The 26608-nt window shown below is 38.3% G+C and overlaps 1 protein-coding gene across 2 annotated transcripts in view; it reads left to right on the top strand.

The window, feature by feature from the left end:
• The window catches only part of TXNL1 (thioredoxin like 1), a 35102-nt gene extending 15994 nt beyond the window's left edge, over window positions 1-19108 (top strand). The window contains exons 4-8 of one of the 2 annotated variants that reach the window (XM_069568603.1): window positions 5360-5482; window positions 7161-7230; window positions 9111-9283; window positions 11611-11715; window positions 17800-19108. In XM_069568603.1, the coding sequence (XP_069424704.1) occupies window positions 5360-5482; window positions 7161-7230; window positions 9111-9283; window positions 11611-11715; window positions 17800-17829 (501 nt within the window). In that variant the 3' untranslated portion in view covers window positions 17830-19108. Of the gene's footprint in view, window positions 1-5359; window positions 5483-7160; window positions 7231-9110; window positions 9284-11610; window positions 11716-15432 lie in introns of both variants that reach the window. The other variant, XM_069568604.1, reaches the window with a different exon arrangement.
• Window positions 19109-26608: the final 7500 nt, after the last annotated feature.

Genomic DNA, 26608 nt, shown 5'->3' with positions numbered 1-26608 from the left:
AAAGCAGAGATATTACTTTGCCGACTAAGGTCCATCTAGTCAAGGCTATGTTTTTTCCAGTAGTCATATATGGATGTGAGAGTTGGACTGTGACGAAGGCTGAGTGCGAAAGAATTGATGCTTTTGAACTGTGGTGTTGGAGAAGACTCTTGAGAGTCCCTTAGACTGCAAGGAGATCCAACCAGTCCATTCCAAAGAAGATCAACCCTGGGATTTCTTTGGAAGGAATGATGCTAAAGCTGAAACTCCAGTACTTTGGCCACCTCATGCGAAGAGTTGACTCATTGGAAAAGACTCTGATGCTGGGAGGGGTTGGGGGCAGGAGGAGAAGGGGACAACAGAGGATGAGATGACTGGATGGCATCACTGACTCGATGGACATGAGTCTGAGTGAACTCCAGGAGTTGGTGATGGACAGGGAGGCCTGGCGTGCTACAATTCATGGGGTCGCAAAGACTCAGACACGACTGAGCGACTGAACTGAACTGTAGGTTTTGGTCTACAAATTAGTCACATTCATCAAACTAAATAAAACATTGAATGCTCCTAATTTACATAGTAGGTAGGACAGATATTTCTTTAACCAAAGACTTGAAGCATGAAGAGCTTTTTTGTAACTCCTGTCTGTCTCCTGTTGGATTCCATCCCTTCCTCCCCTAAAATAATAGGTGAAATAAATTCAAACGAAGAAAGTTGACTGTAGTACTACCAACATGCATACCATTCACTTATGCTCATCAGTTGTGAATGTTTTGCTGTTTTTGTTCTATCTCAATATGTATGTATCTGCTTTTGTTTTTTGCAGCATCATTTACAAAATAAGTTATAAACATCAGGATGGTTCATGTGTAAATATTTCAGCACGTAGCTCCTAAGAATAAGGACATTCTCTGACATAGCCATGATGCCGTTATCACTTCTAAGAAATTTAACATTGACACACTTATCCTTAATGTACAATTTATATTAAAATTTCCTTAATTGTCTCCGAAATGTACTTCATAGCTTTTTTTCCCCAGTTCAGTCAGTCAGTTGTGTCCAACTCCGTGACCCCATGAATCACAGCACACCAGGCCTCCCTGTCCATCACCGACTCCCGGAGTTCACTCAAACTCACGTCCGTCGAGTCAGTGATGCCATCCAGCCATCACATCCTCTGTTGTCCCCTTCTCCTCCTGCCCCCAATCCCTCCCAGCATCAGGGTCTTTTCCAGTGAGTCAACTCTTCACATGAGGTGGCCAGAGTATTGGAGTTTCAGCCTCAGCATCAGTCCTTCCAATGAACACCCAGGACTGGTCTCCTTTAGGATGGACTGGTTGGATCTCCTTGCAGTCCAAGGGACTCTCAAGAGTCTTCTCCAACACCACAGTTCAAAAGCATCAATTCTTCCGCACTCAGCCTTCTTCACAGTCCAACTCTCACATCCATACATGACCACTGGAAAAACCATAGCCTTGACTAGATGGACCATTTTTGGCAAAGTAATATCTGCTTTTCAATATGCTATCTAGGTTGGTCATAACTTTTCTTCCAAGGAGTAAGCGTCTTTTAATTTCATGACTGCAGTCCCCATCTGCGGTGATTTGGGAAGGGTCATGCATTGCTTTTGTCAGTCTCTTTAGTATTTTTTAGTCTAGAAACTTCTCTATACCTTTTTTTCTTTTATGTCTGCCTTTTTGAAAAGTTTAAAACAGCACCAGTGTACTACAATAGCTGCTAGACACATGTGGCATTTTTTATGTGACTAGGGCAACTGAGGAACTGAACTTTCAATTTTATCTACTTTTAATTAATTTTAAATTGACACATGTGGCTAATGGCTGTCTCATTGTACAGTGCAGGTCTGGACCATCTGTCTTATGTACTGTCCCACAATCTGGATTTATGAGATTGTTTTCTCATGATTCCTTCCTCATTATTGGCAAAGTTGATTGCATAAGTAGTCATATTTATTTCCAATAGCATGTTTCCAGAATATGTCAATTTTCAATTATGTCAAATATATAATATTATGCCAGTTTGTCCCAGTGTTGAGTAACGTAGCACTTTAATGCAACTGTTCAGCTACGCTACTTATTTTGTGTGTCCCAAGATAAATTAAAAAGCAATTTAAAATAATTTAACTATTTAGTTTATTTTCATCATTAAGGTATTGGAAGTATGACTGCAATGTTGCCTTCAAGCTTGGGGTCTTGATCCTACGTATAGTATGGAAGAGGCATCATGGCAGGATGGTAGACATTTAAATGTTTGTAAGATTTTGTCACATTTTCAAGACAGATGTTTATGGAGTTCAGAATAATTATAGAAGTAGAACTTGGCTCTGTAATGCTCCTTTTCTTTCTACCTCTCTTTTTGAATTGGTTACAATATGTTACCCTGAGTATTTAATATCTAATGCAGTATAACATTTAATATAATAGAATATTTTGGCTTTGGAAGCATTTAGGCTAGTCTGTGAATAATTAAGGGTCTATTGTAATGAATTTTTACCATATTGATAATTATTTAACCTGTAAAAAATTTTTTCTTTAGTCTTTCAGAACTGTTCTAGAAAAATAGTTTATCAAAATCAGCTCCACTAGAAGCAGAACTCCTAAATAGATCAGTTACCACTGACGAAATAGAGAAAATATGAAAGAGCTCTTCCATAAATACCAGGATGACTTCGCAGAGAAATTCTAGCAAATCTCTATAAAGATCAGGTAGTCTAGTTACTGCAACTACTTAAGACCATATCAAAAGAGAAAACTTCCAAATTTATTTTTGAAGTATGACATTGATCCCAGAATCTGACAGTTTATACAAAAAAAAAAAGTTACCAGCCAGTTCCAGTTAGGAATATTGGTGTAAAAATACTAGTAAACAAAATCCAGCAATCTAGAGGGGAAAAGTCATGATCTAATATGCGGGAATAGCGCTTAAGGATTTTTGTTCATTTGCACCTGGCTGCGCTGGGTCTTTGCTGCTGCGCGGGCTCGTCCCTGGCTGCACTGGGCGGGGGCTGCTCTAGCTGTGCTGCATGGCTTCTCACGGTGGCTTCTCTGCTGAGGTCCTTTAATGGACCGGACCCTGGTGGTCCAGAGTCGACGACAAGAAAGTAAAAGAGAGAGGCTGATATTCCTTGGTTTACACAGAAAACCAATTAAGTCCTCGATACAGGGCTCGCGTCACTCACGAAGGCACCGTGCGCCCTCTGAAGACAGTCTTAGAAGCCCGGGCAGGAGAGTGAGCACGACGGTCTTTTCACTCTCCAGAGAATTAGCTGGGGGGAGAGAGAGAGAAAGACAGACATGGGGACCCAAGCTCTGATGGAGCAAAGGTGTTTTATTCAACATAGTGTGGGTATATATACTGTCTTACAAGGTAGCTCTTTTCAGCAAAGATAAAGATCAAAAGTCCAGACTTACAAATTATCAAGGAAACATAAGGCAATCCATATCAAAGAGAGAGGGTTGTAAATAATCACTTTTACCATATGGTTCATAAAAAGGAAGAGGGTCGTAAATAGTTACTTACCACCATATGGAAAAACTAACGAAGGAAATGCATGCGTTCCTCAGCCCCGGGGGCGGTTTGCCACCCCTCTTAATTCCTGAGTATTCGGGAATTAATAAGGCACAGAGGATTCATGACAGATCCAAAACAGCATGCAGGAAGCCTCCTGTTAAATGCTTCCTGACACTTCTCTCGTTGCCGCCTTGTAGCAGGACTCCAGGGCACGTGGTCTTCAGTAGTTGTGGCTCGTGGGTTCAGTGGTTGCTGCCGTGGGGCTCTAGAGCATGGGCTCAGTAGTGGCAGACAGGCTTAGCTGCCCCGCAGCATATGGGATCTTCCCAGATCAGGAGTCAAACCTTTGTCTTCTGCATTGGCAGGTGAGTTCTTTACCACTGAGCCACCAGGGAAGCCCCGGAAAAAATGTGTGACAGAATGCAGTATCCATTTATTCCTAGAGCATTCAATAAAATTTTAATGGGAAAGCACTGGAGACATCCCACTGAAGTCAGAAACAGAGCAGGGATGCCCACCGTCACTGCAGCTCTGTGGTGGTTTGTTGGAAGTGTTAGCCAGCACGTAACAGGAAAATGTTAAAGGACGCCACAGGGAAGCAGTTAGCAAAATCCAAATAGAAGAAATCGATAGGCCAAATGACTGGATTGAAAGAGATTTAAGAGACAATCAAATACAGTTATTTATACTTTTCTTAGGTTCTTATTCTGAGTCTAAACTGATTCAACTGTAAAATATTTGAGACAGTTGAAATTTGATCATTGATATTGATGATACTAAGACATTATGAGTGTTACAGTCATGGTAATGATATTGAGGATTCTTTTTTTAAAAAAATGTTTTATGAAATGCTTATGAACACACTGAAATTATCATGAATAACATGAGAAAAATGTCTAAAATTTACATGAAAATAATCGGGAAAAAGGTTGAGACTGGTTGCAGAGTAAAGGTGAAACCAGAGTGGCCGTGAATTAATGATTGTTGTATCCAGGAGGTGGGCACCTGAGAATCACTGTGTTAGTCCATTGATGTACGTTTAGAATTTTCCATAATATAATTTTTTAAGTAGTTATTTGCTATTCATCTTTTTTTTTTTAACCATTTATTTTATTTCTTTGGCTTGTGCTGGGGTTTTAGTTGCAGCATGCAGGATCTTTAGTTGCAGCGTGTGGGATCTAGTTCCCCTGATTAAGGATGGAACCCCCTACACTGGGAGCTCGGAGTCTTAGCCACTGGACCACCAGCAAAGTCCCTAGTTCATCTTTAATCTAAACTCTTCATGGATATAGGTTTAAAGAGTGCATTATCACTAGAAGAGGGAGGTAGGCTTTCTTTAGATATTTTGTAAATATTTATTTTAATTTGCAAATTTTTCACTGCCAAACACTGTTACTGAAAAAAGTGTAAGTTAGCATTTAATAATCTTTGTGTTAAAGAGTTGGTTTTAGATACTTAATAAAGTGGGCTAAGCCTCAATTTGGCTTTAATTATTAGTGGTAGATATCAGAAGTTTAGACAAAAGGGTTATTATAAAAGTTTTAGTAACTTTTAAATGAGATAGCAATTTTTTAACTTAAGAGAGAATTACTCCAATAGAAAATAAAAAGTTTAAAAAAAGGAATCACAAGGATGTATTTTACAGCACAGGGAATAAAGTCAATATAGTACATACAGGTTATTAAAAAGATAAGTGGAATATAACCATTAAAAGTTGTTAACCACAAGTGTTGTACACTGAAAACATAATTTTATAGAGTTTAAAAGAGAATTACATATTTACATTTCTTACTAAGGTTATTATACCAAATCCAAATGCTTTGCCTAAAGTTTTGGTTTAAATTTTCAGATGGATTTAATGCCTTTTATTAACAAAGCTGGCTGTGAATGTCTTAATGAAAGTGATGAGCATGGATTTGACAACTGTTTACGAAAAGACATGACCTTCCTGGAATCTGATTGTGATGAACAGGTAACTGAACGCTCAGGGCTTGTGGAGATTGTCAGTGTTTGTGTCCAGACACGTGTCCATCTCATGGTCTCCTGTCTCTCCTTCCCAGATGATCACTTTTTTCTTCCTTTTTATAACTTCACCTCTGTCCTCTGACCCTGTCAACTCACCCCCTTTCTTTGTTTGTTTATGCCAGCTGCACTGCAGAGAATCACAGAACTCTTGGATTGTCCGGAAACCTGGGTCGAGCCTTCACTATTCTTAAGTCCTTTTGTTCATTCTTGAGCTGCCTTCCTATTTTCTGCCCACCTGAGTGAGACCTCATTGGAGGAGCACTCCTTTTGTGTCTAGTCCTCACTCCCAGTGTAAGCCGACTGTGTTTCCCTGTGTTTTCCTGCAGTGTCGTGACAGAGGAAGAGGGTGGTGTAGCTCTGCCTTGATCACGCCGTCTGTCTTCATCTTGCCTGATATTTAAAATTTTATTGTCTTAAAAATTTTATTCTTAATTACTATACCATTGCCTCTGCTTTGTCCCTATTCCGGTATACCTTTTATATGTTCACAAAAGTTATTTCTCTAAAATATAAATCATATTTATATTTAGATTTCTTAAGAGTCAAATGATTCTTCAGTGGCTTCAGGAAGAGGATGTCATATGCTTACTGACTTTTTACCTGCTTCTAGCTTTCCACTCTCATATCCTCTTCACCTATGGTTCAGGTCCCTAAATGGGTCGTGTTTATTTCCTGACACCCAGATACAGGTCAAGTATTAAAAGTACTTACATAGCTAAAGAGAGTAGTCTTAAGTATTTTCTTAAGCAAATAGACCACAGTGATTTGAAATAAATCTAAATCCCATCTTCCTTTGCTCCAGCCAGAACTATCTTATTTTATTGCTTGAAAATACCGTTCATGTTGTGAGCCTTGTAAATGGTGCCCTAAACGTAATGTGGTGATGTGTATCAGAAGGGCTGGCTACAGCTTCCCTGAAATCTTCCTGCTGAGGAAACCTTCCTCCCAGGGTGGACACATAGGTACCTTCATCAGACAGAGTTTTGGCTGGAAAGAAGATTGAGTGAGTGAATCAGAGAGAGGCAACTCAGCAGTTTTGTATTTCAGTTCCCTTGGGTGGCTTTCTAGATTCAGTGAGTCAAATTCATTTAGGATGGAAGTTTGGAGGTTACTAATAGAGCTGTGAGTCCTGCTCTCCTGAGTTTTAAATCAAGTAGAGTCCACTTGAGACCTAGTCTCTCCACATAACCTGTGTGCATGTGTCTACGTTGCCAAGTGACATGGGTAGATGCCTCCACAGATAAACTGTTTCAGAAAAAGAAGCTTAATGTGTTAAAATACATAGTTTAAGTTTTAATTTGGGGTTTTTGTTTAATTTGGGGGGGGGAGGGGAGTGGATTGTCACCAGTTTTTAGTTTGAGGCCTTAGGTTCTTAACATATAATTTTAATTAATTCTGTTAAGTTTTTTTGTTATTCCTTTATAAAAATAATAGATTATTATATTTCTCAAATGTCAAACTAATCAAGTTACTTTCAGCTTACTGATATTCTGTATTACATTAGTTTTGTTAGGTGAATTAAATTTTTTCTGCTTCTTAATTATTTTAATTCTCCTTAGCTGTTGTGTTACTTATTTAAGATGTTTAACAGCCCTTTAAAAATGAGACAATTATTTTTTTCACAGCTTCTTATTACTGTGGCATTCAATCAGCCTGTTAAGCTTTATTCAATGAAATTTCAAGGGCCAGATAATGGTGAGTAATGGGCAGCTTTTCTATAAAGTAACTTTCTGCTCTATAGACCTGCTGGCATATATTTAAAACTTCTCTTTGTTTTAAATTGTTGTATAGTTGATGTACGGCAGTATGTTAAGTTTCAGGTGTAAATGACAGCAGAGTGATTTACAGTTTTTAAGGATTATACTCCATTTACAGTTATTCTAAAATACTGGCTGTATTCCCTGTGTGTATCCTGGTAGCTTACTTATTTTACTCATAGTTGTTTGTACCTCTTTAATTCCTTACCCCTATCTTGCTTGTCCCCTTCCCCTCTTCCCTGCTAGTAAATAGTTTGTTTTCTTTATTTCTGAGTCTCTTTTTTCTTAGATTCACTATTTTTATTTTTTAGATTCCGTATAGTAAGTGATAGCATGCAGTATTTGTCTTTTTCTGTCTGACTTGTTTCCTTTGGCATAATATCCTCCAAGTCCACCCAAGTTGCTGCAAATGGCAAAATTGCATTCCTTTTTATGGTTGAGTAGTATTTCATTGCATATGTGTATATACTCCATCTTCTTTATCCATTCTATTACTGGTCCCTTAGGTTAAAACTTGTTATTAAATGGAGGTAGAGAGCTCTTGTTTTGGGAAAGAGTGGAATTGTCCTTGGAACAAAGCAGTGACATATAATGTAAGATTATTGGGCCAAAAGTAATTAAAAAAAATTTTTTTTACCGTTTTCACCTGAAAACAAGGGAGCCCTTTCTTCCAACTAAGAGTTCTAGGTTTGAGGTAGCTGTTTTTCAGGGTGGGAACTGGAGGAGACTTATTTCACATTCTTCCTATTACAAGCGATAAAACTAACAGGCGAATAACTGACATAGATCCTCCTATGTGTGCACTAATTATAGTTGCATTTTCTTTATACAGATTATGATGCTGTAAACATGATTGTGCAAATTTAGCATTTCTCATTTTGTTCAATAAAGAGTTGTCCTTACTCACCCCACCCCCTTTTTTCTGTTTTTTTTTTTTGTTTTTTTTTTTTGCTGCTGGGAGTGGACATGGGATGGGGCCTGAGGTGGGGAGAGGGGGCTAGGATTTGTTGTTGCTTTCTTAGTTGATTGGGAGAAACAGTGCCCTGTTGATCAGATAGCATTCCCTTAAGTCATTTACTATTCTAAGTTTCCATGGGTTAATGATTTTTTCACTAATAAAATTTTAATTTATTTGAAAATACAAAGTATTTGTAAAAGCAAATGCCATAGAAATGAGTATGTAAGCAATGTGGCTATGCTAAGCTTCCTCAGTCAGTCACAGAATACTGGTCTGAAGCTAGAGAGACTAAGACATTCTACAGAGTGGTTTTAGCACTGAGCACAGCCTGATCCCTAAGATGAAATTTGGCAATTTGTGTAGTTAATTTCCTCTGGCTAAATATTGTCACTGATAATGCTTTTCTCCTAAATAACAAAAGGTGCCAGCTGATGGCAACTGCAAGACTGAGCTCAGTGTTTCTTTTATGAAACTTCTCGTCATCCTGCATGTGCTGTCAGACTGCACTGCTGCCTTGCCAGTACCTCCTCCCTGGGAGCTGTACATTCCTCATTGCCTGTCTCTTACAGTTGAGGGCAGGAACTCTGTGTCTATGTATGCGTGTGCATGTGTGTGTGTGTGTGTTTTAATCTAGTATTCCTAGTATTTAGTGTAGTTTTAGCAGGCCAAGAATATACCACTAAATGTCTATTGAGAGAGGAGGAGTATGGCTGTGAAAATACTCAGACGTTCCTAAAATTTCTAAAGATAGAGGTAGGTATGTGCATATGTGGGCACGTCTGTTTGTATAGAGTGAACGTAATGATAAAGAGGACAAAGTATTATATGTTTGATGTTAGCATTTAATTTTATTTCTGTAGGTCAGGGTCCTAAATATGTAAAAATTTTTATCAATCTACCGCGATCTATGGATTTTGAAGAGGCAGAAAGAAGTGAGCCAACTCAAGCTCTGGAACTAACAGAGGATGATATTAAAGAAGATGGTATTGTCCCTCTTCGTTATGTGAAGTTTCAGAACGTTAACAGTGTAACTGTAAGTAGTGTTTCATTCAGATGGATGCAGCGGGTTGTGGGTGACAATTCATGCTGTCTTCAGTGTCCTAGCTGATTCAAGTTATCCTTAAAAATAGTTAATTGTCCATTTGGTTTGAAATGCATAAAAAATGTCTAATGAGCTAATTAAATTTTCTTCTTTTTAATTCATCTGTGTGCCCTAAAAAGGAAGGTGGATTTTTTTTTTTGTAGGTTTGTCAGATACATACATATATGGCATGTATATGCCAACTTTTGTTGAAAGTTTATTCTAGAACATTTATTCTTAAACCAGATACTCATTCTTCCTTCGTACCTGGTAATGAGTGAGGATACGTTTCTAAAATCCAGTTTGCTATTGAATTGTGTAGTGGCCATGATATCAGTAAAAACTGACTTTTTGAAAGCATAATTTTGTGTTATCTTAATATACGTTATGAAATGAGCAGCTTTTTAGCAGTTGCTAATTGCTTTTTTGAATTCTAGTATTAAACCCAGCACATGCTTCTAAACCACCTGTCAACCAGAGCTGCTTCCATCAGAGCGGGGGTTTAGGAGAGTTAGTAGAACGCTGAGCAAAAGGAGCTGGGAGCAGCCCAGAGTCACTGGAGAGCAGACTTGCCAAAGGAGCGTAATTTCTTTGTGTCAGTAGATTCCGGTTTTTGCAAATTAGAAGAACGCTATAGCTGTGTTCATTTTGGGACGTTTTCAGTGGAATTTCACAGAATATACTTAGTGGTAAGGTAAAGGATTATATTGAGTTTTGAGTAGAAGTATTTTACCCAGATGAAATTAAAGAAAATGGTTATATCAAACTGGAACACTGGTTATGAAGTATTTTCTTGACTTTATTCATTTGTAACACATTTATTTGTAACATATTTACAAATATTTTGTTACATATTTATAACATTTGTAGCATTCAATTAATAACACCTGTTGCTTTATGTAGTGATGGGAGGAAGGCATTTGTTTATTGGGAAAAGCCCTTTAAACCCAGAGATCCTAACATAATCTCTTCTGTCTTTGAGAATCATTGAACATAATTACTTTGTGATAGGTTCACAGTTTTTACTGTGTCCTATTAAATCATACTTTTAAACTCATCATTTTAGTCAGTGACTTAAGTTCAGACACAGAAAGCACACCTGTCACTTTTTTTGATGATTAAGTTGAAATCGAAATGACAGTTTTGATCAGAAAGTCTAATCAAAATAAGTATATGAATTTTTAAAAGCAGTAAATATAAACTGTGCTTAGATTTAAAAAGCATTGCAAATAAATAGAGAACTACTTTAATAGTCCACTTATCATAGACTTGAAGTTTTTAATTGGTAAGCTCAATTCAAGATGAACCTGTGGTTGCCTAAAAAAAACAACAAAACTGATTTTCATCTGAAAATGGGAAAAGAATGTTGCCCAAATCAAGAGAGGTGATATTCTTAAGGAGACAGCATCTAGAGTATTATTTTTTAAAATGGAGCCAATTTAAATAATCCAGTGTATTGAAAAAGAACCTATGAGTAAAGCGTCTGTCTCCTAACGTGCTGAGGGAAATTTTTAAATAGAAAGTATAAAAGAAGCAAGCTTAATAAAACATGCAAGGCACAGTATGGGCTTCCCAGGTAGCTCGGTGGGTAAAGAATCTGCCTGCAGTGCAGGAAGCACAGGTTTGATCCCTGGGTTGGAAAGATCTCCTGGAGAAAGACGTGGCAGCCCACTCCTGTATTCTTGCTGGGAGACTCCCATGGACAGAGGAGCCTGGTGGACTACAGTCTACGGGGTTGCAGAGAGTTGGACATGGTTGAAGCTACTGAACACATACAGAGACAAGCTTAAAAAAACATGCGAAGCACAGGCTAGTTTTAGGAACTGATTTCCAGCACGCTCTTTTTTTCTTTTAACATTTTAAGGAATAGAATGAATGATGGATTATCAGAAAGAATATAACTGCCAAGATTTTCCTCAGTAAAAATTATAATTTTAGTAAAATTTCAGTAACATTCTGTCCATTGTAATCTTGAGTTTCATACTCTTTCAGTATTCCCTGTAAATAATTTAATTTTGACCCTTCAACATTATCACGCCAAATCATGCAGAGGTTACATATGTAAATATCCTGCCACAGTCGCCCTGGACAAGGTAAGAACAGCCGAGCAGACAGTAGAATTAACGATGCTATAGGAATCCTAGTGTAAATGTAATTTGGATTAATCCTTATAAAGAACGGAAGGTGTTTTTATTAATAACCTAAGAAAATCGATTAAATGAGCATGTTTATTGAAAAAGAAGTGTAATCATTAATGGTAAAATTCTTTGTGTGTATAGATATTTGTTCAGTCCAATCAAGGTGAAGAAGAAACAACAAGAATTTCATATTTTACTTTTATTGGGACTCCAGTCCAGGCAACAAATATGAATGACTTCAAACGAGTAAGTTTGTTTAAATGATATCTAGGAGAAATAAAAATAGTAATCTTAAAGAAATAATTTTAAAATTAATCATATTATATCATGAAATCTTACAAGGATAAACAGAACAGTAGGGTCTTCTAATCACATTTTTAGATTTCTTACTAAGAGAAATCTCTAATAAGTCTCATTGACACAGTGTCTATTAATGAATGGCATCCAAATAAGAAGGTATAAATTATTGTTTTGTTGTAGAAGGTAGTTAGGGATAGTGAAAAATTGAAGTACATTAAGTCATTATTTGTGACTTTTTTAAGAACTTTGCTTCCTTATATTAAGATTTTGATTATCGTTGTTTCTGATGAAAACATATTTAAAATGAAAATGATTTTAATCAAGAAGAATGGGTTCCTTTGCTTCACTGAGATGCTTTCAAACCATGTCTTTGTGCTGAAGAACACATTTCAGCAAATAACTTCAGTGAACAGGCATATGTGTTCAGTGGCTTTTTGGGTTTGGTTTTTGTTTTTGAGCACATACTCCTAAGGTCTGCATACGAATTTATGTTACCATGAGGCCTTTAGAAATGAGAGCATTGTACTTCTAACTGGTAACGATTCCTGAAGATGGCTCTTAACATACACAACCACGGAGCATAGATTGCCATCAGGAACTTTATCAGTACAGAACCCAGTTGCTGTACTCAGATCAGATGTGCAGCAGCACATGAGATGTAGGTATTGCAGTATTTCCGATGGCTGCATCTGGCAGGTGGTCTAGAACTTGGGGTGATTATTAAGAGAGGAAGCGTTTCCCCAGGGCTGCCAGTGTGTGGAGGAAGAGGCACCCGGTTTACCAGTTTAGACCCCTGTTTGGGGAATTAAGCCGTGAAACACCCAGAAAACTCGTTCTTTTTGATGAAGTTTAATTTTAATTCAGTTGCAGGAAAATAAATTTCATAACAGTGGATGAACTTAAGAAGCTAGACACTGACAGTAGATACTTTAACGTTATTTTCCAACTGCTGTCTTCCTGTCTCACAGCATAGTTAACTTTTGGGAGCTGTAGGAACAATTTTGTTCTTAGATCTGTCATATGGGATGTTTCACATACGCATAATGACAGGTCAGAAGAAGCAGAGATTAAACATCTACGTTTTTATGATACGAAATGTGCTGCACTGGGAAACTGTGTGAGCAACGAAGACGTTCTGGCTGCCTGCTCTGCTCCTTGCTTATTAGAGTCAGATGCCGTTGGATTTGGCTTTACCTGTCGTGCCTCGCGTAGTTTGCTTCTAGCGCAGTTCTTTCCTAAGATCTGTTTATCTGCATCCCGTTATTTCCTCTGGTTTCCTGCTTCTCACCTCAGCTTGTGCTCCTTGATTTCCATGTTTCCTCCAGGAAACCCCTGCTCTTACTTACCTTCTTACCAGCCTGCCATCCAGTTACAGTTTTCCTAGTGTGCATTAATAATTGCCCATCTCAGGATGCGTCTACCTCTTTGTTTTTAACATCCCCTCTCCTATCCCTAGCTCTTCCCTGGTGGCTCAGTGGTAAAGAATCCACCTGCCAATGCAAGAGATGCGGGTTCAATCCCTAGTTCAGGAAGATCCTCTGGAGAAAGAAATGGCAACCCACTCTAGTATTCTTGCCTGGGAAACCCCGTGGACAGAGGAGCCTGGTGGCTGCAGTCCATGAGGTCACCAGAGCCTGACACGACGCAGCAACTGAACAACAGTTCACATCTCTTCCAGCCTGTTCTCTCTGTTTTGACTACCAAACTGCCGCCTTTGACTGTCTTTAGGATAGTAGGGGCATTTTTCTTTTCTTCTTTGAGAGTATTTGTATTTGTTCTACAATACCATATGTTTACCTAGGTACTTTTTTTACCTTATTAAAAATGACTGTAGAACAGTAGTTCTCAAAACTTCATGGTCCCAGGACGCCTTTACACTGTTAAAGATTGTTGTGGGCCAGTATTTATCTAATACTTGCCATCTTAGAAGTTAAAACTGCAAAATTTAAACAATATTTATTTATTTACAAATAATAAAATTATTGTGTTAGCACAAGTGATTTTTTAAATTAAAATACTTATTTTCCAAAACAAAAACCAATTTTTTGAGAAGAACATTGTTTTACATTTTGACAAACTATTATATACAGTCTAGCTTAGTAGAATCCTCTCATTCTCCTAGTTGCTTCTGCATCCAATCAGTTTTGCTGTCATAAGTCATGTAGCCTCTGGAAAACTTCATTGTATATTGTGAGACAATGAGAGTTAAAGAGGCAGATAACAATTTATTTAGCATTATTATGAAAGCGCTTTTGACCTTGAAGACTCCCTGAATGGATTTCAAGGTCACCCAGCTTGGATTACACTGAGAACTGCTGCAAAAATTATGTAACAGTGTAATGGACTTCCTTCTTGTTCTGGACTTTTTAATCCTTTGCTTTTATAATGTTTGATAAATTTTAATTGTTTGAATGATTTTCTTATGTATATTAATGTTACATTTTCTTCCAGTAGTTTTTGAATGAGATTGCGCTGCTTGTGTCCTTCATTGTCCTGTAGTGTTCTTTCTCAAAAGTAAGCTAATATTTTAGTAGTTTTCATATTGTGCTAAGCCAGCAACTTTAGTGTAGGAAAGCTGCAGTTAAAAAGCTAGCTTATGTTTAACTGAAATTAGCCTTATTGAGAGTCATCAGTGAGTTTGGATTCTAGTGAAGGAAATAATAGATCTGTGCTCTGATCCTTGTAGTCCCTGTGGTACTGTGTTAACGTGTAGTCGTAATCTCTGATAGTAACAAGTTTATATTGCTAAAGGGTAATGCCCTAACATTTGGAATGCCAATCAGTATGAACCAAAGCTTAGTTCAAGGCAACAGTGGGCACTCTAGGTAGAATGGAAACCAGGAGCCCTGGGCATGGAACTGAGATGGTGCAAGTCCTTCATTCAAGGACAAGTCAAGTGTGGCACTTTCTCTTTATTTATACAGTCAGTTTGACTTTTAAAGGCATTGGACACAGTAATTAGAATTTAAAATTGCTATATAGATTTGGCATGTGTTTTATCAGCACAGAGAGGAGAGTTCCAGCACCTCTTTGTGTAGTGAAGAGAATTGTATAAAATGATTTTAATGAATGGTAGAATTATGTAGCATTTTCAGTTTCTGTTTTATGTTGCATGAGTTGTTCCTGGTTAATTTTAGGTCTCAGAATGTCATTGATGTTCTCCTTAGGTTATTAAGATGACAGAAGCTAAGGTAATGCTGTTGAATCTTGGTTGTGGATAGAAGTCTTAGACCACCTCGCATACTCTTACAGTTTTAGACGGTCATACTTGTCAGATTTGGGAGACTAGAACATACCTTTTATTTTTCTGTTTTTGGCTCATAGGAGGCATTGTGCCCAGATTGTAATACATAGTTAGGCTATCTGTTGTTGTAGTAAATGTATTCTTTATGTTGCAGCATGAAGAAAGCTTGCCATTTTAATTGGAAGTAGATGTTTTCTTTGCAAAAATATGCTCTTCACATGGTTTGCTTTATTTTAATGCAAAAGTAATAGAAGTATTCAAAACTGAGCAAAAGTGAAGGGGCTTCTGCTGCTTAGGGAATGAGGTGCATGTGAAAAGCAAAGCAGATTTTCTATCATGGTAATACAAATAGACTTTTCTTAACTGGCCATTCACCATATCAGCTATTTTTGTAACATTTTTGTCTGTTTATTTTTCAGCTTTTTTAATCCAACTCAAATGAACTAAAAACAGAAGATTTTTAAAAATGAAGTAATATAAAGATTGACCTTATCTCACTCCACTCCCCTCCTTGCTTCTCTGCTCATCTAGCACCTGTCTGCTCTCACCCTTCTCACGTTCTCGCCATTGCTGGGGCAAGATTTCTACAGCTTCTGTCATCTGGATCAACCCCCTTGTTACCTAGATTGCCTCAACCATCTCTGTCTTCAAGTCTCATTCTAGTCAATGTTTCTCAGTTGGCCTTTTATTTCGTTTCAGTTTTTGTTCTGATCTTGTGACTAGGTGCTTTAGTTTCATTACCATACCAGGTTGCTCGCCCAACTTTTTGTTTGTTTTTTACTTTCTCCTGTCTCATTTAATTTTGTACTGCATTTTGAGAAATAATATTGCAGTGAAACTTACATTGTCATAAATATTTTTAGATTTAAGTAGTTGGATAATGTTTTAATCTGACCTAAAGTTTATATTTTTTAGAAACAATAGAATCATTTTGGAAATAAAATATGAGCAGTTTCACCAAGTTCTTTTATATTAGAGCTAGTGTAATAAACTGATTAGGCTGAAACTGAGAGGTATGGGTTTTCTCATTGGAACTGTAGCCCTAGAGTCTTTTTGCTGATTAATTATGGGCCTGTCCTCTGCTTTGCCAGTGCAAGTGAGTTCAAAGCCAGTTGAAAGACTTACGGACTAAAAGTTAGGCTAAGTTAAAATATTAACCTAGACAATCAATGGACTCTTTATTGAATAAATATTTTTGATACTTAATTTTGATGTACCAAAACTTTTGTTTGTCGGAGGTATAATATAAAGACTTAAAAGTGAATAAAAGAGCTTTACTGTTGGGGTGAGAAACTCCTTATTGGAATGCTGAATTTCTTCTTTTTTCCAGAGAATACACATTGGCAAGTTGAGAGTTATCAGCCTGTGAAACAGTATGCAGATTCGTGTCTTCTGCTGTATCACATCTGCTAAAATGTTAATTTTTAGTATTAATTGTTTTTGTTTTCTTTTGCTTAATCTAATAGCTCTGTGTTTGTGTGTTCCCAAGTGATATAATGATCAACAGTGCTTTCAGTGTTTATCTGCTTAAATTCATTTGTGGTACAAATAGCGCCACCTCCCCTTCTTTTTAGGAAGACTCCCCTCTCCCCCGACTCTTAAAACCTGAACTTCTTACTCTCGTCTACATACTCTTTTATGAGACTGTCTTCTGTATCTTTTTTTGGCTTTTTGGACTTTGTAACACGTGGTTTCCTTGGGTTAAAGAGGCGTTATTTTAAAGCAATAAAAGTATTTTTCCTCAAGATGGGGAAAACAGCATTTCTTGTAAAATGTGATTAGGAATTCAGTAGAATGGGTTTTTATCATCTTTTCCCATGAATCTGGGATTCCCAGAATCCCAAGTTCTGTTTTAGAACTGATTTGTACTGAATATCTTTGAGTTTTGCTTGATTCAGACACTGCCTTTTGGACCAGAGTCAATTTAAAATATGAAAATTGTATTTACAAATGTACATAGAAATTTTGTTATATGTAAATATATGTTCAGTGGCTTGCAAGTAGATTTCCTTAGAGGCATTTCTGCCATGAGAATACATTATTATGAACTTTAGGTTTAAAGTAAATTGTTTGATTAGAATGTAGTTTTAGAACCTTCCCATAGAGCTTTGTTTTCTAGAACTATTGTTAGAAATCAGATTTATTCATTACAGTTTCATGCTGCCACATTTATAGCAACCTAGGTCATTTTTTAAACCTTCCCATAGAAAATTTTTCTAACCATTGACTGAAGCTAGATTTATTCTTTATATTTTAGTGTATATTTTAGTAACCAGGATTTTTTTTAAATAGAAACTAGGCAAAATTAGTAATTTTTAATCTGTTTTCATTGCATGTCTACATATTGATAGAAAAGTCTAGAAACCTGTCATCTTGGGCATGAAAACATAAGTTTAGCATACTCTTTTAATTCTACATTATTTTGTGATCGACATTTGATATCTAATTGCCTAAAAATAGTATGCCAAATATGTTTCACTCATGTAGCATCATCTTTTTATTAACTTCTCTAAACTGTCAACCTTGTTTTGAAAAGTTGCATTACTTTTTCTTAAAACAGTGTGAAATACCAGAAATAGCCTGCATGTATTTTAGTTTTAATTTCTAGAGGCTGGGAGGGGAGGGAGGGTCACAGTTTGCTTCAACAATGAAGATACACTGCATGCCAAAGAAATGCAAATACAAAATACAGGTTTTAAAAATGATAACAATAGTAGTATTTTGAAAACAACTCATATTTCTAAAACAATAAGAGGTATATATAAAGTTGTTTTTGTTCTTCCTAGGTAGTTGGCAAAAAAGGAGAAAGCCACTAAAGGTACAAAAGACACTGGAAGACCATATTGCAATCAGATCTACAGCTCCTGGATAATTGCTTGATTCTCGCCAGAGACTTTCAATATTTCATTCATTTCCATTACCAATAAATCACTGCTTTTGTTCAGATGGTATCACTAGTGTTTCTATTGTAACCTTAATACATGCAATTGTAAATAAAAGTAACTACTTTTGCCAAGCTTAATTTTTGTTGTTCTAAATAAGTGTTTTCTCTTTCCATTTATGTGAAAATTGGACACCTTCTGATTTTAGCAGAGACTTCAGTGTCTGCTAGTGTACTGATCCAAAGCCCGTTTCCCTCTTCAGAGGAGCAGAGCTGCTTTAGGAGCTGAGGAGTGCGTGTGCACGCATGTGCTCACCGCGTGTGATTCTGAACAGTGGACTCGGAAAGGCCAGCTGTGTTCAGACTCATAGGTTGGTTAAACAGCAGTTGGGCATCTGGGCTATAGAAGACACCCAAATTATGAACTACCAGAAATAAATAAGTTTAATGAGACTTAACTGTTCCCACCTAAGACTGTCAGTGGGACCACAGATTTGATACCCTTTTGGATAAACTTAACCTGATTCATCTTTATCAACGTATGTTGAAAGGTATGTTGAAAATATATGTTGAAACCCAACAGTAGGAAAAAATTAAGTACTGTGAATTCATGAAGCAGCAGGAATTGATATCTTTTCATGAAGTACTTATTATTTTAACTACCAAATGATGCAGTGTAAATATACAGAGAACTTGGTTTAAGGTTGAAAATGAATTGGCCACGTGTATGTTTAAAAGGTCTTTCACAAAAGGCTGGCAAGACCATCTGTTCCATATGACTTAAAAATCTTAAACTAACCTAGAAAGGATTAATTTTTTTAATTTTTCTATTTTTAAAACTAAAATTTGATTTTTAAATTTGAGTATTTAAAAAATTCAGTTTGAAAAGAGTATATAAGACAGTTTTGATTCAGTTAATAGTAAACTTGAGGGCCTGTTTGTCTAGAACTATGATCAAGATACTGATTTGCCTTTGAGACACCAATGTATTTATATATGTTTTCTGAAAAAAAAAAAAATGTTCAAGTGTTTGTGGTAATCACTTTCTGAAACCCTAGTGTCACTAAGTAATGTTTCGCTTCTTTGTATGGAAGCACATGAGCTGGTCTGTGGGGATGTCTACATAGCTTATGTATTTCCTGATTATATTGCCTTGGATCAAATGGAAACAGGCAAGAAGTAAACTAAATAAAAGTTTATAAAACACTCCTTAATAGAGACCATCTCAGATTAATCATGTCTGGAATTAAGGGCAAGATTAATATCAGAAGTTTTCATTTTGTACATTTAACAAAACCTCTTCGGGTAATTGTTCAAAGTGCCTCACCTTAAGTATTGCTGACCTCATTTTATTTATACTTATCAATTTGAAAGTCCAGTGAAAATAACTTCATATTTGTAAAGGATCGGACATCAGATTTGTATTGTTTGAATTTTCTATAACTCGGTTGATTGCATAATACAAACATTTCATAATTATTCAAATTGTAAGCAGTGAGAAGTGAATGTTTACAGGTAACATGTTTCACTACAGGAAGTTTTAAAATAAACATGCTTAGTTGACATAATTTAAATTACCATTCTGAAATGCTAATGTTTCTCCTATAGCTGTGTGTGTATACACACATACATACATACATACATTTGTATATGTAACGCTGAATTTTTCAAATGATTAGGAAGAGCATTTAAAAGATGTAACCCTAGTTATTGTAACTGAAACCATCCATAGATAGTATTTTCTAGGAAACAGACAATAGGTTTATTGTTTGTCAGACACCAAAAAACAAAACCACAAACAGCTCACAAAACTGTTCTCTTGATTTTACTTATGTTTTACATCAGGATGCATTATCTGGTGTGAAACAATAATGAAATAGCCTATCTATAATAGAAACAAAAATATTTCAGAACAGAGTCTTTGTCACCCTGAGGCTGGGGGCAGGAATTGCAGACAGGCTATCATACTCTTGGGCCTGTGGCAGACATTTATGGTACATTTTGACCAAATTTTCCCCTAGGCTTGCACTGTGTTCTAGAAACTACTTAATCTGTGAGTTGAAAACTGTCAGGTATCTTTGTCTCAAGGCTGGAGGCCGTATACTACATACTAAAGGAAAACAGGAATACTGTGTTCACTTAGCTCTAACACCTCATTTTTAGAAGTGAAAGTGTATTTTAGAAAGTTTGCCAAACACACATTGTATTTTGTAATATATAGTATGTTAGGTAAGGGATTTTAACGTACAAATATTCCTTCACTAAAGCCTATTGCCTATGGCAGAATATTGATCTCATCTCAAGCATCTTTTCACTTCAGATTTTTAGATCGATTTTTTTAATGTATTTTTTAAAATTTTATTGGCATATAGTTGATCTATAATGTTTTAGGTGTATAGCAAAGGATATCAGTTATGCATATATCCATCCTTATTTTTCAGATTTCTTTTTAATGTGGATCATTTTTTCAGTCTTGATTGAATTTTTTACAGTATTGCTTCCGTTTTACGTTGGTTTTTTTGCCCGAGACGCATGTGGGATCCTAGCTCCTTGCCAGAGATCAGGGATTGAACCCTGATTGAACCCGCTGCACTGGAGGGCCTAGTCTTCAACACTAGACTGCCCGAGAAGGTCCACTTTTTTAAGATTCTTTTCACATAGGCCCCTACAGAGTATTGAGTTACCTGTGCTGTATAATAGGTCATTAGTTATCTATATACAGGAGTGTCAAGCTCAATCTCCCCATTTACCCCTTTCCCCTTTCCCCCCTGGTAAACGTTAACTTTGTTTTCTGCATTGTTTTATTTTTAGATAAGTACTTAAAAAATATGCCCTACCTTGGTAAGATTAAGTGGGCAGAGTGATTTTACAGGCTAATATACTTTTAAACTCTGGTCCATGCCACATTAAGAACTGGAGAAGGTGGAACTAGGCCCATAAGATCGCTGTAGAATTTGTATATTCTAAAATTATACACAGCTTGGAATAATATTAAAATCCTGATTATTACCCTAAACCTGCCAGAGTATTTCTCTGAGGAAGTTTATGAATTTTATAAATTGAACAGGCCAGACTTATTTGTGAAACATGATTTACTGCTTATACTGGGATGTGCATTTGAGATACACATTGTGCTACTCAGGAGCGGAGTCCTTGAAGTTTGACTCTGCTCCGCCTGCTTGTAAGCTGTGTCATTTTGAACAAGTAGTTCAGGAGCTTTAGTTTCCTCTTGAGTAAAAATGGGTCAAGACATAACTTTTTAGGCTTGTGAAGATGAAATATCTGTTACTTCGATCTGGAACAAGGATAAGGCATCTTTCCTGCCCTGCCCAGCTTTGGGGCGCTGGTTTTTGCTAAGCAGGGTCCTTACTGTCCCCTTGCCTCTGATCTGGTGTCCACCACGTGTCCTCCACATGGCTGCTAGTTTGCTTGTGGATTTCTTCCCGTGGGCCCTCCCTCCCCAGCCTTCCCATCCCCTGACCCCCACCCTTTTCCCCTCGTGTGGTGCACCTTACTAGCAGTTACCAGCATGTGCTCTGATAACTACTTCGTTCCTCTGACCTAACTTGTTCACCTGTCCAGTTCCTGCTTATCTACAAGGCTCAGTGCCAGGGTCCAGCCCCGGTGGATCCAGGGAATTCGAAGGGTGGACGGCGTTGGCGTGGAAAGACTTGTTTATTGATTGATATAAGATTAGATTAAGAAACTATAGCGTAGTAGGAAGATTAAGTGGAGGAAGAGGGCTGAATAGCTTGGTTTACGCAGAAGACCAATAAAATTCCAGACAAGGAATTTGCACCATCTACGTTGGGCCACCGGCGCCCGCTTGAATATCTAAGGGTGCCTCGCCTTAAGCTCCCTTTCGCGCGGGTCTTAACAGCCAGGGCAAGTAAGTAGACCTGGCGAGCCTCCATGCCCCAGGTGGAGATTCAGCCTGAAGTTAAAGTAAAGAGCAGAGAGAGGGAAAGGGAGAGAAGAAGAAAGAGAGAAAGACACGGCGGGGAGCCAGAGTCCCAAGAAACCAGGCCGAGAGACTAGTTCGCGAAACTGGTCCAAGAAACTGGTCCTAGAAGCTGGTCCGAGAAACTGGTCCCCCCCTTTATTGTTCAGAAGGCCTTTTATACTTTTGATAAAATATGGAGATCAATGGGTAACACAAAATTATGTAGCGTTCGCAACCCAGATTCTTTCCGTACATCATTTTGTATACAAAAGGTCTCAGGTGATTTACATTATCTTTTGGCCAAGAGGCTTGTTAACAATTTTTGGCTCTCTTCCTTAATGAATGTTAATTTTGTTTCCCCTGAAGTGTTTTTCTTTAATCTGCATCTCCTTAAAGCATTAAAGTTACATCTCTATAGAACAAAGGTGCAGTGGGTTATAACAAAGAAGGTACTTAACTCAAAGATCTAATGTTGCTAATACCAGGTCTACTACTTGTTTTTCTATATACCAACTATATCTAAAAATAAAGGATATGAAAATTTGGCAGCAAGCATTGACTCGACAAATGAAACTTTTAATCAGTCCTATTCTAAAGATTTTGACTCCTCGGAAGCTCCTACATCCCTAGGATGTTTTAAGCTTCCTGTGCCTCCTGCAGTCAGGAGGCCTCAAACAATCACATGCGCAGCTGTACGAGTCCTGCAGGCAGGCTAGAAAGCCATCAGAGGAGTATTTGGATTGAAACGCTCTTTCAAATGCAAAAGACTAAAGCCCTGAATTGACTTTTTCCAGAAAATGTCAGGAGAGTGGAAAAGCAGAGCACAAAAGCCGGCAGATTTTTGTTGGGGTACATGCTTAGGAATTTCCAGAGGGGTCCCTGAAGTCTGAGCACGCCTTGCGTATGTCAGCTTCCTTCCTCATGACCTTGTCACGGGCGGGATTCCTCACACTGGCTCCCGGCAGCTCAGTACAAGAAAAGGAAAGAAGTTAGCACTAGGGACTGTGTATGCCCCCTCTGCTGCTGCAGCACCGTGTGGTCACTTCTTCCTGGACCAGAGCAGGAAGTAGCTAATTAGTAGTAGTCTTATTTACCAGGCTTATGAGCCGTCGTGCAAGGACTTGTTCCTAGTGCCAAACTAAGTTACTTTGATCTCTGTCATCAGTAAACATACTGAACAAATTCTCAGGTTCCAAGGGGAGATGCTTGAGGTACATCTGAGAGAATGTAGGAATTTGCGCTTTAACAAGGTAAGAGAATTTAGCAGAAGTAAGGAACTGTGGTCCTGGATAAAGTCCCTTGGACAGCAAGATCAAACCAGTCAATCTTAAGGGAAATCAAGCCTGAATACTCCTTGGAAGGACTGATGGTGAAGCTGAAGCTCCAGTATTTCGTCACCTGTTGCGAAGAGCTGGCTGGTTGGAAAACTCCCTGATGATGGGAAACTGAGGGCAGAAGGAGAAGAGGGCATCGCCAATGCAATGGACAGGAACTTGGGCAAATTTGAGGAGATGGTGAGGGACAGGGAGGCCTGCTGTGCAGCAGTCCATGGGTCTCAAAGAGTCAGACACGACTGGGTGGCTGAACAACAAGGAATAAGCACATGCTGTGTGCGTAAAAGGACTGAGAATTAATAAGATTTCTTAGATGAGGGAGGAGATGAAGCTAGAAGAGCAAGAAGAAACCATTGCCTTGTGAAAGGGATCAGGCTGTCTTTGTGGGAGGAGGGAAGAAGCAGAGAGGAGAGTCTGCAGTGACTTGAACACGTGGTAGGAATACTGGTTCTTAGGAAAAGCAGCAAGTTGGCAAGGAAAGAGAAATAGAGCTTGGGGTACAACATGGCCTTGAGCAATGAGGTATCTGAGATGCCTTTTTTTTATTTTTTATTTAATGTGGAAATGTCTATTAGGTACATAGGGCGTGTAATCGAACCCAGGCCACTCAAAAGCCAATAAAGAGGCCAGGAGGGTGGAATGGAAATTTGTTTTGGACGCCAGCAACCAGGGGTGGTAGGGGGAATGCCTGTCCAAAGGCCAGCTCCCCTGCCACTGACAGTGGGCACGGGATTTTATAGGCTGAAGGTGGGGCTACCAGCAGAAACGGTAGTCAGCTCTGACAGTCATGCTGAAGTCGGTCACTGGTGATCTGACTGGCATCATCTGGATTAAGGACAGTTAAGCGGGAGACCTGGGTTTGATCCGTGGGTCGGGAAGATCCCCTGGAGAAGGAAATGGCAATCTACTCCAGTACTATTGCCTGGAAAATCCCATGGACAGAGGAGCCTGGTAGACTACAGTCCCATGGGGTCGCAAAGAATCGGACACAGCTGAGCGACTTCACTCACTCACTCTTCAGTTCCAGCGTCTCTTTGTCTCCGTTTCTTGAGGCCAGCTCTCAAACTGTGGCAGCTTATATCATGCCTACAGCCTGGTCATCGTGGCATTAATTTCTCCATTTGGTGGGAATTTCAGTATCTGTAAGACAGCTCCCAGGACATGGCTCAGAACAGTGTGTATAGCCCTTGAAGGAACTAAAGGGCTTTGACCACGCTTACGGACTAAACTTTTATTATTGGTCTCCATCGACTGTTTTCCTGTTTTTCTGCATTTTTCTCACTTCTCGGATTAAACTTGCTCTTTGGTTAAAGTTTTTCCACAGACCAAAAGGTCAACTGAGGACGTGGGGCAAGGACCGTAGGATCCCACTCCTTTTCAGCAGGAATGTGGTCTTAGATCTTAGGGCTAGAGTTAGGGAACTGGGACTCATTTAGACACTGAAGTTGGAATAGGTGTATGAACGGGAGTGTCTAGAGAGAATAGAAAGGGGGAGAAGGAAACTATGCAGCAAATTCTAGGAAATACTAAAAAATAGTATAGAATTACGGAAAGAGGAGTCTAAAAGCAGATTTAAGCAGGATGGAAAAACAAGAGGAGTTAAAATGGTTTTAAATTCAAGAGGGGTAGTCATTATTAACAGTAGAAATAGTGAAATTGGTGAGGATATCCAATTGTCAATCCAGTAAGTTGTGGTAACAACCTTTGTAGTGCTTAATTATTAGGACCATTAATTATATTAATAATCTTTTGGTTGAAGTTAGCATTAGCAGACAGCTGGATTCTGAAACGCTTCCGGCAAAGGAATCATGAGCTTTCTTGGTCTACCACTGAACACAGTTTTACATGACAATTAGTAAGGCGTGGAGATTGATGGCAACATTCCATAAGAGGAATATAAAGCACAGCTTTGAAGATGCCATTAAAGGCTTTAGTCTTTCCCTATAATCAGGTGCTTTTTCTCCTGTATTTTGATTGTAATTATAAATTCTGTCCCATCTGTCATTCTAGCACATTCTTTCATGACTGCTTTTATTCTCTTGAAAGTTTTTAATTTCACAAAGATGATTCCTCTGTCAGAGCCTCGGATGGGTCATTCCTTAGTGATAAGATTTCTGATATTGTAGGGTAGTATTGAATGTGCAAATGGTCAAAAGCTGCTTTTCTGCATTTTCCAGTCATTGATGCAGACAGAGCTCCTTCACTGGGTCCCTATGATTTCCTGTGACCAAGCGCTTTAGAATAGTGGGGCAATTTTACTTCCCTGACCACACAATTCCCTCAAAGGAGTGAGTGAGCACAGTGGCAGCATTAGGAATGAGGAAGTAGCCTTTACTGCAGGTGACTTTCAAGTTTGAAAGGGATTATTTAACCCAAAGAAGGGCAACTGGCAGAGGGCCTAGTAAATGCGTGTGTGGGTGCTCAGCCGTGTCCAACTCTTTGTGACCCCATGGACTGTAGCCCACCAGGCTACTCTGCGCTTGGGATTCTCCAGGCAGGGATACTGGAGTGGGTTGCTATGCCCTCCTCCAGGGGATCTTCCTGACCCAGGGATCCCACCTATGTCTTGCATTTCCTGCATTGGCAAGCCGGTTCTTTACCGCTAGCGCCACCTGGGAAGCCCATTTTTCATAGTACTCTAATGCAATTGTTATCAGAACTCCTCAGTCCATCCATGCCATTTCAGGAATTAGCTGTTTTTACAGACATATAACTTGATATCCTTTGTTGAAATTAAGGGACTGTACAAGCCTGCTTTTGGACAGTTTATTCTGTTCTGTAGATTTGTCTACTGCTATGTATAACAGTCTTGTGTGTGTGTGTGTGTGTGTTCTGTTTTGCTTATTTATTGAATTAATTTTTTTAAACTTTAAACTTTTCATTTTGTATTGGGGGATAGCTGATTAACAATGTTGCGATAGTTTCAGGTGAACAGCCAAGGGACTCAGCCATAGATATACATGTGTGGTGAGTTTTTAGTTTCTAGCTTTGATGTCATATTACTGGATAAATGTAGAGCTGCTGTATTGTCCTAATATCCTTCTAAATTGAACCCTTATATTTAGGGAGTGAATTTAGTTTCTAATTATGCTTTTTTGCTTTCAAGTTTAGTTGGTGGGTTTTTAATGTAGCGTATTAGCTGTCTTTTGGCTAGCGTAAATTTACTTCTATTTCAAGCCTTCCTCCCCCGCCTCCCCCAAGGACCATGTCCTTGCAGTTCCTGCCTGGGTCTGGGGCTGGTTTCTGATTGTTCTTACCTTTGACATGCTCGGGTTTCACATCTACTTTCACCGAAGGATGCGGGAATGCGGCTCAGTCACAAGGCTTCTCCCCCAGGATGGGCAAATTCCCCTGGGGCACACTGGCCTTGCTGATTTGACCTAATCTTTTTTGATACTTAGAGGAATTTGTTAAAATTTTGTCTAGCATCTTTAGTT

The sequence above is a fragment of the Ovis canadensis genome, chromosome 23, assembly GCF_042477335.2.
Source record: "Ovis canadensis isolate MfBH-ARS-UI-01 breed Bighorn chromosome 23, ARS-UI_OviCan_v2, whole genome shotgun sequence".
Lineage (NCBI taxonomy): Eukaryota > Metazoa > Chordata > Mammalia > Artiodactyla > Bovidae > Ovis > Ovis canadensis.
Note: the sequence above shows the minus strand (reverse complement) of the source record. Positions and strands in the feature narration are given on the sequence as shown.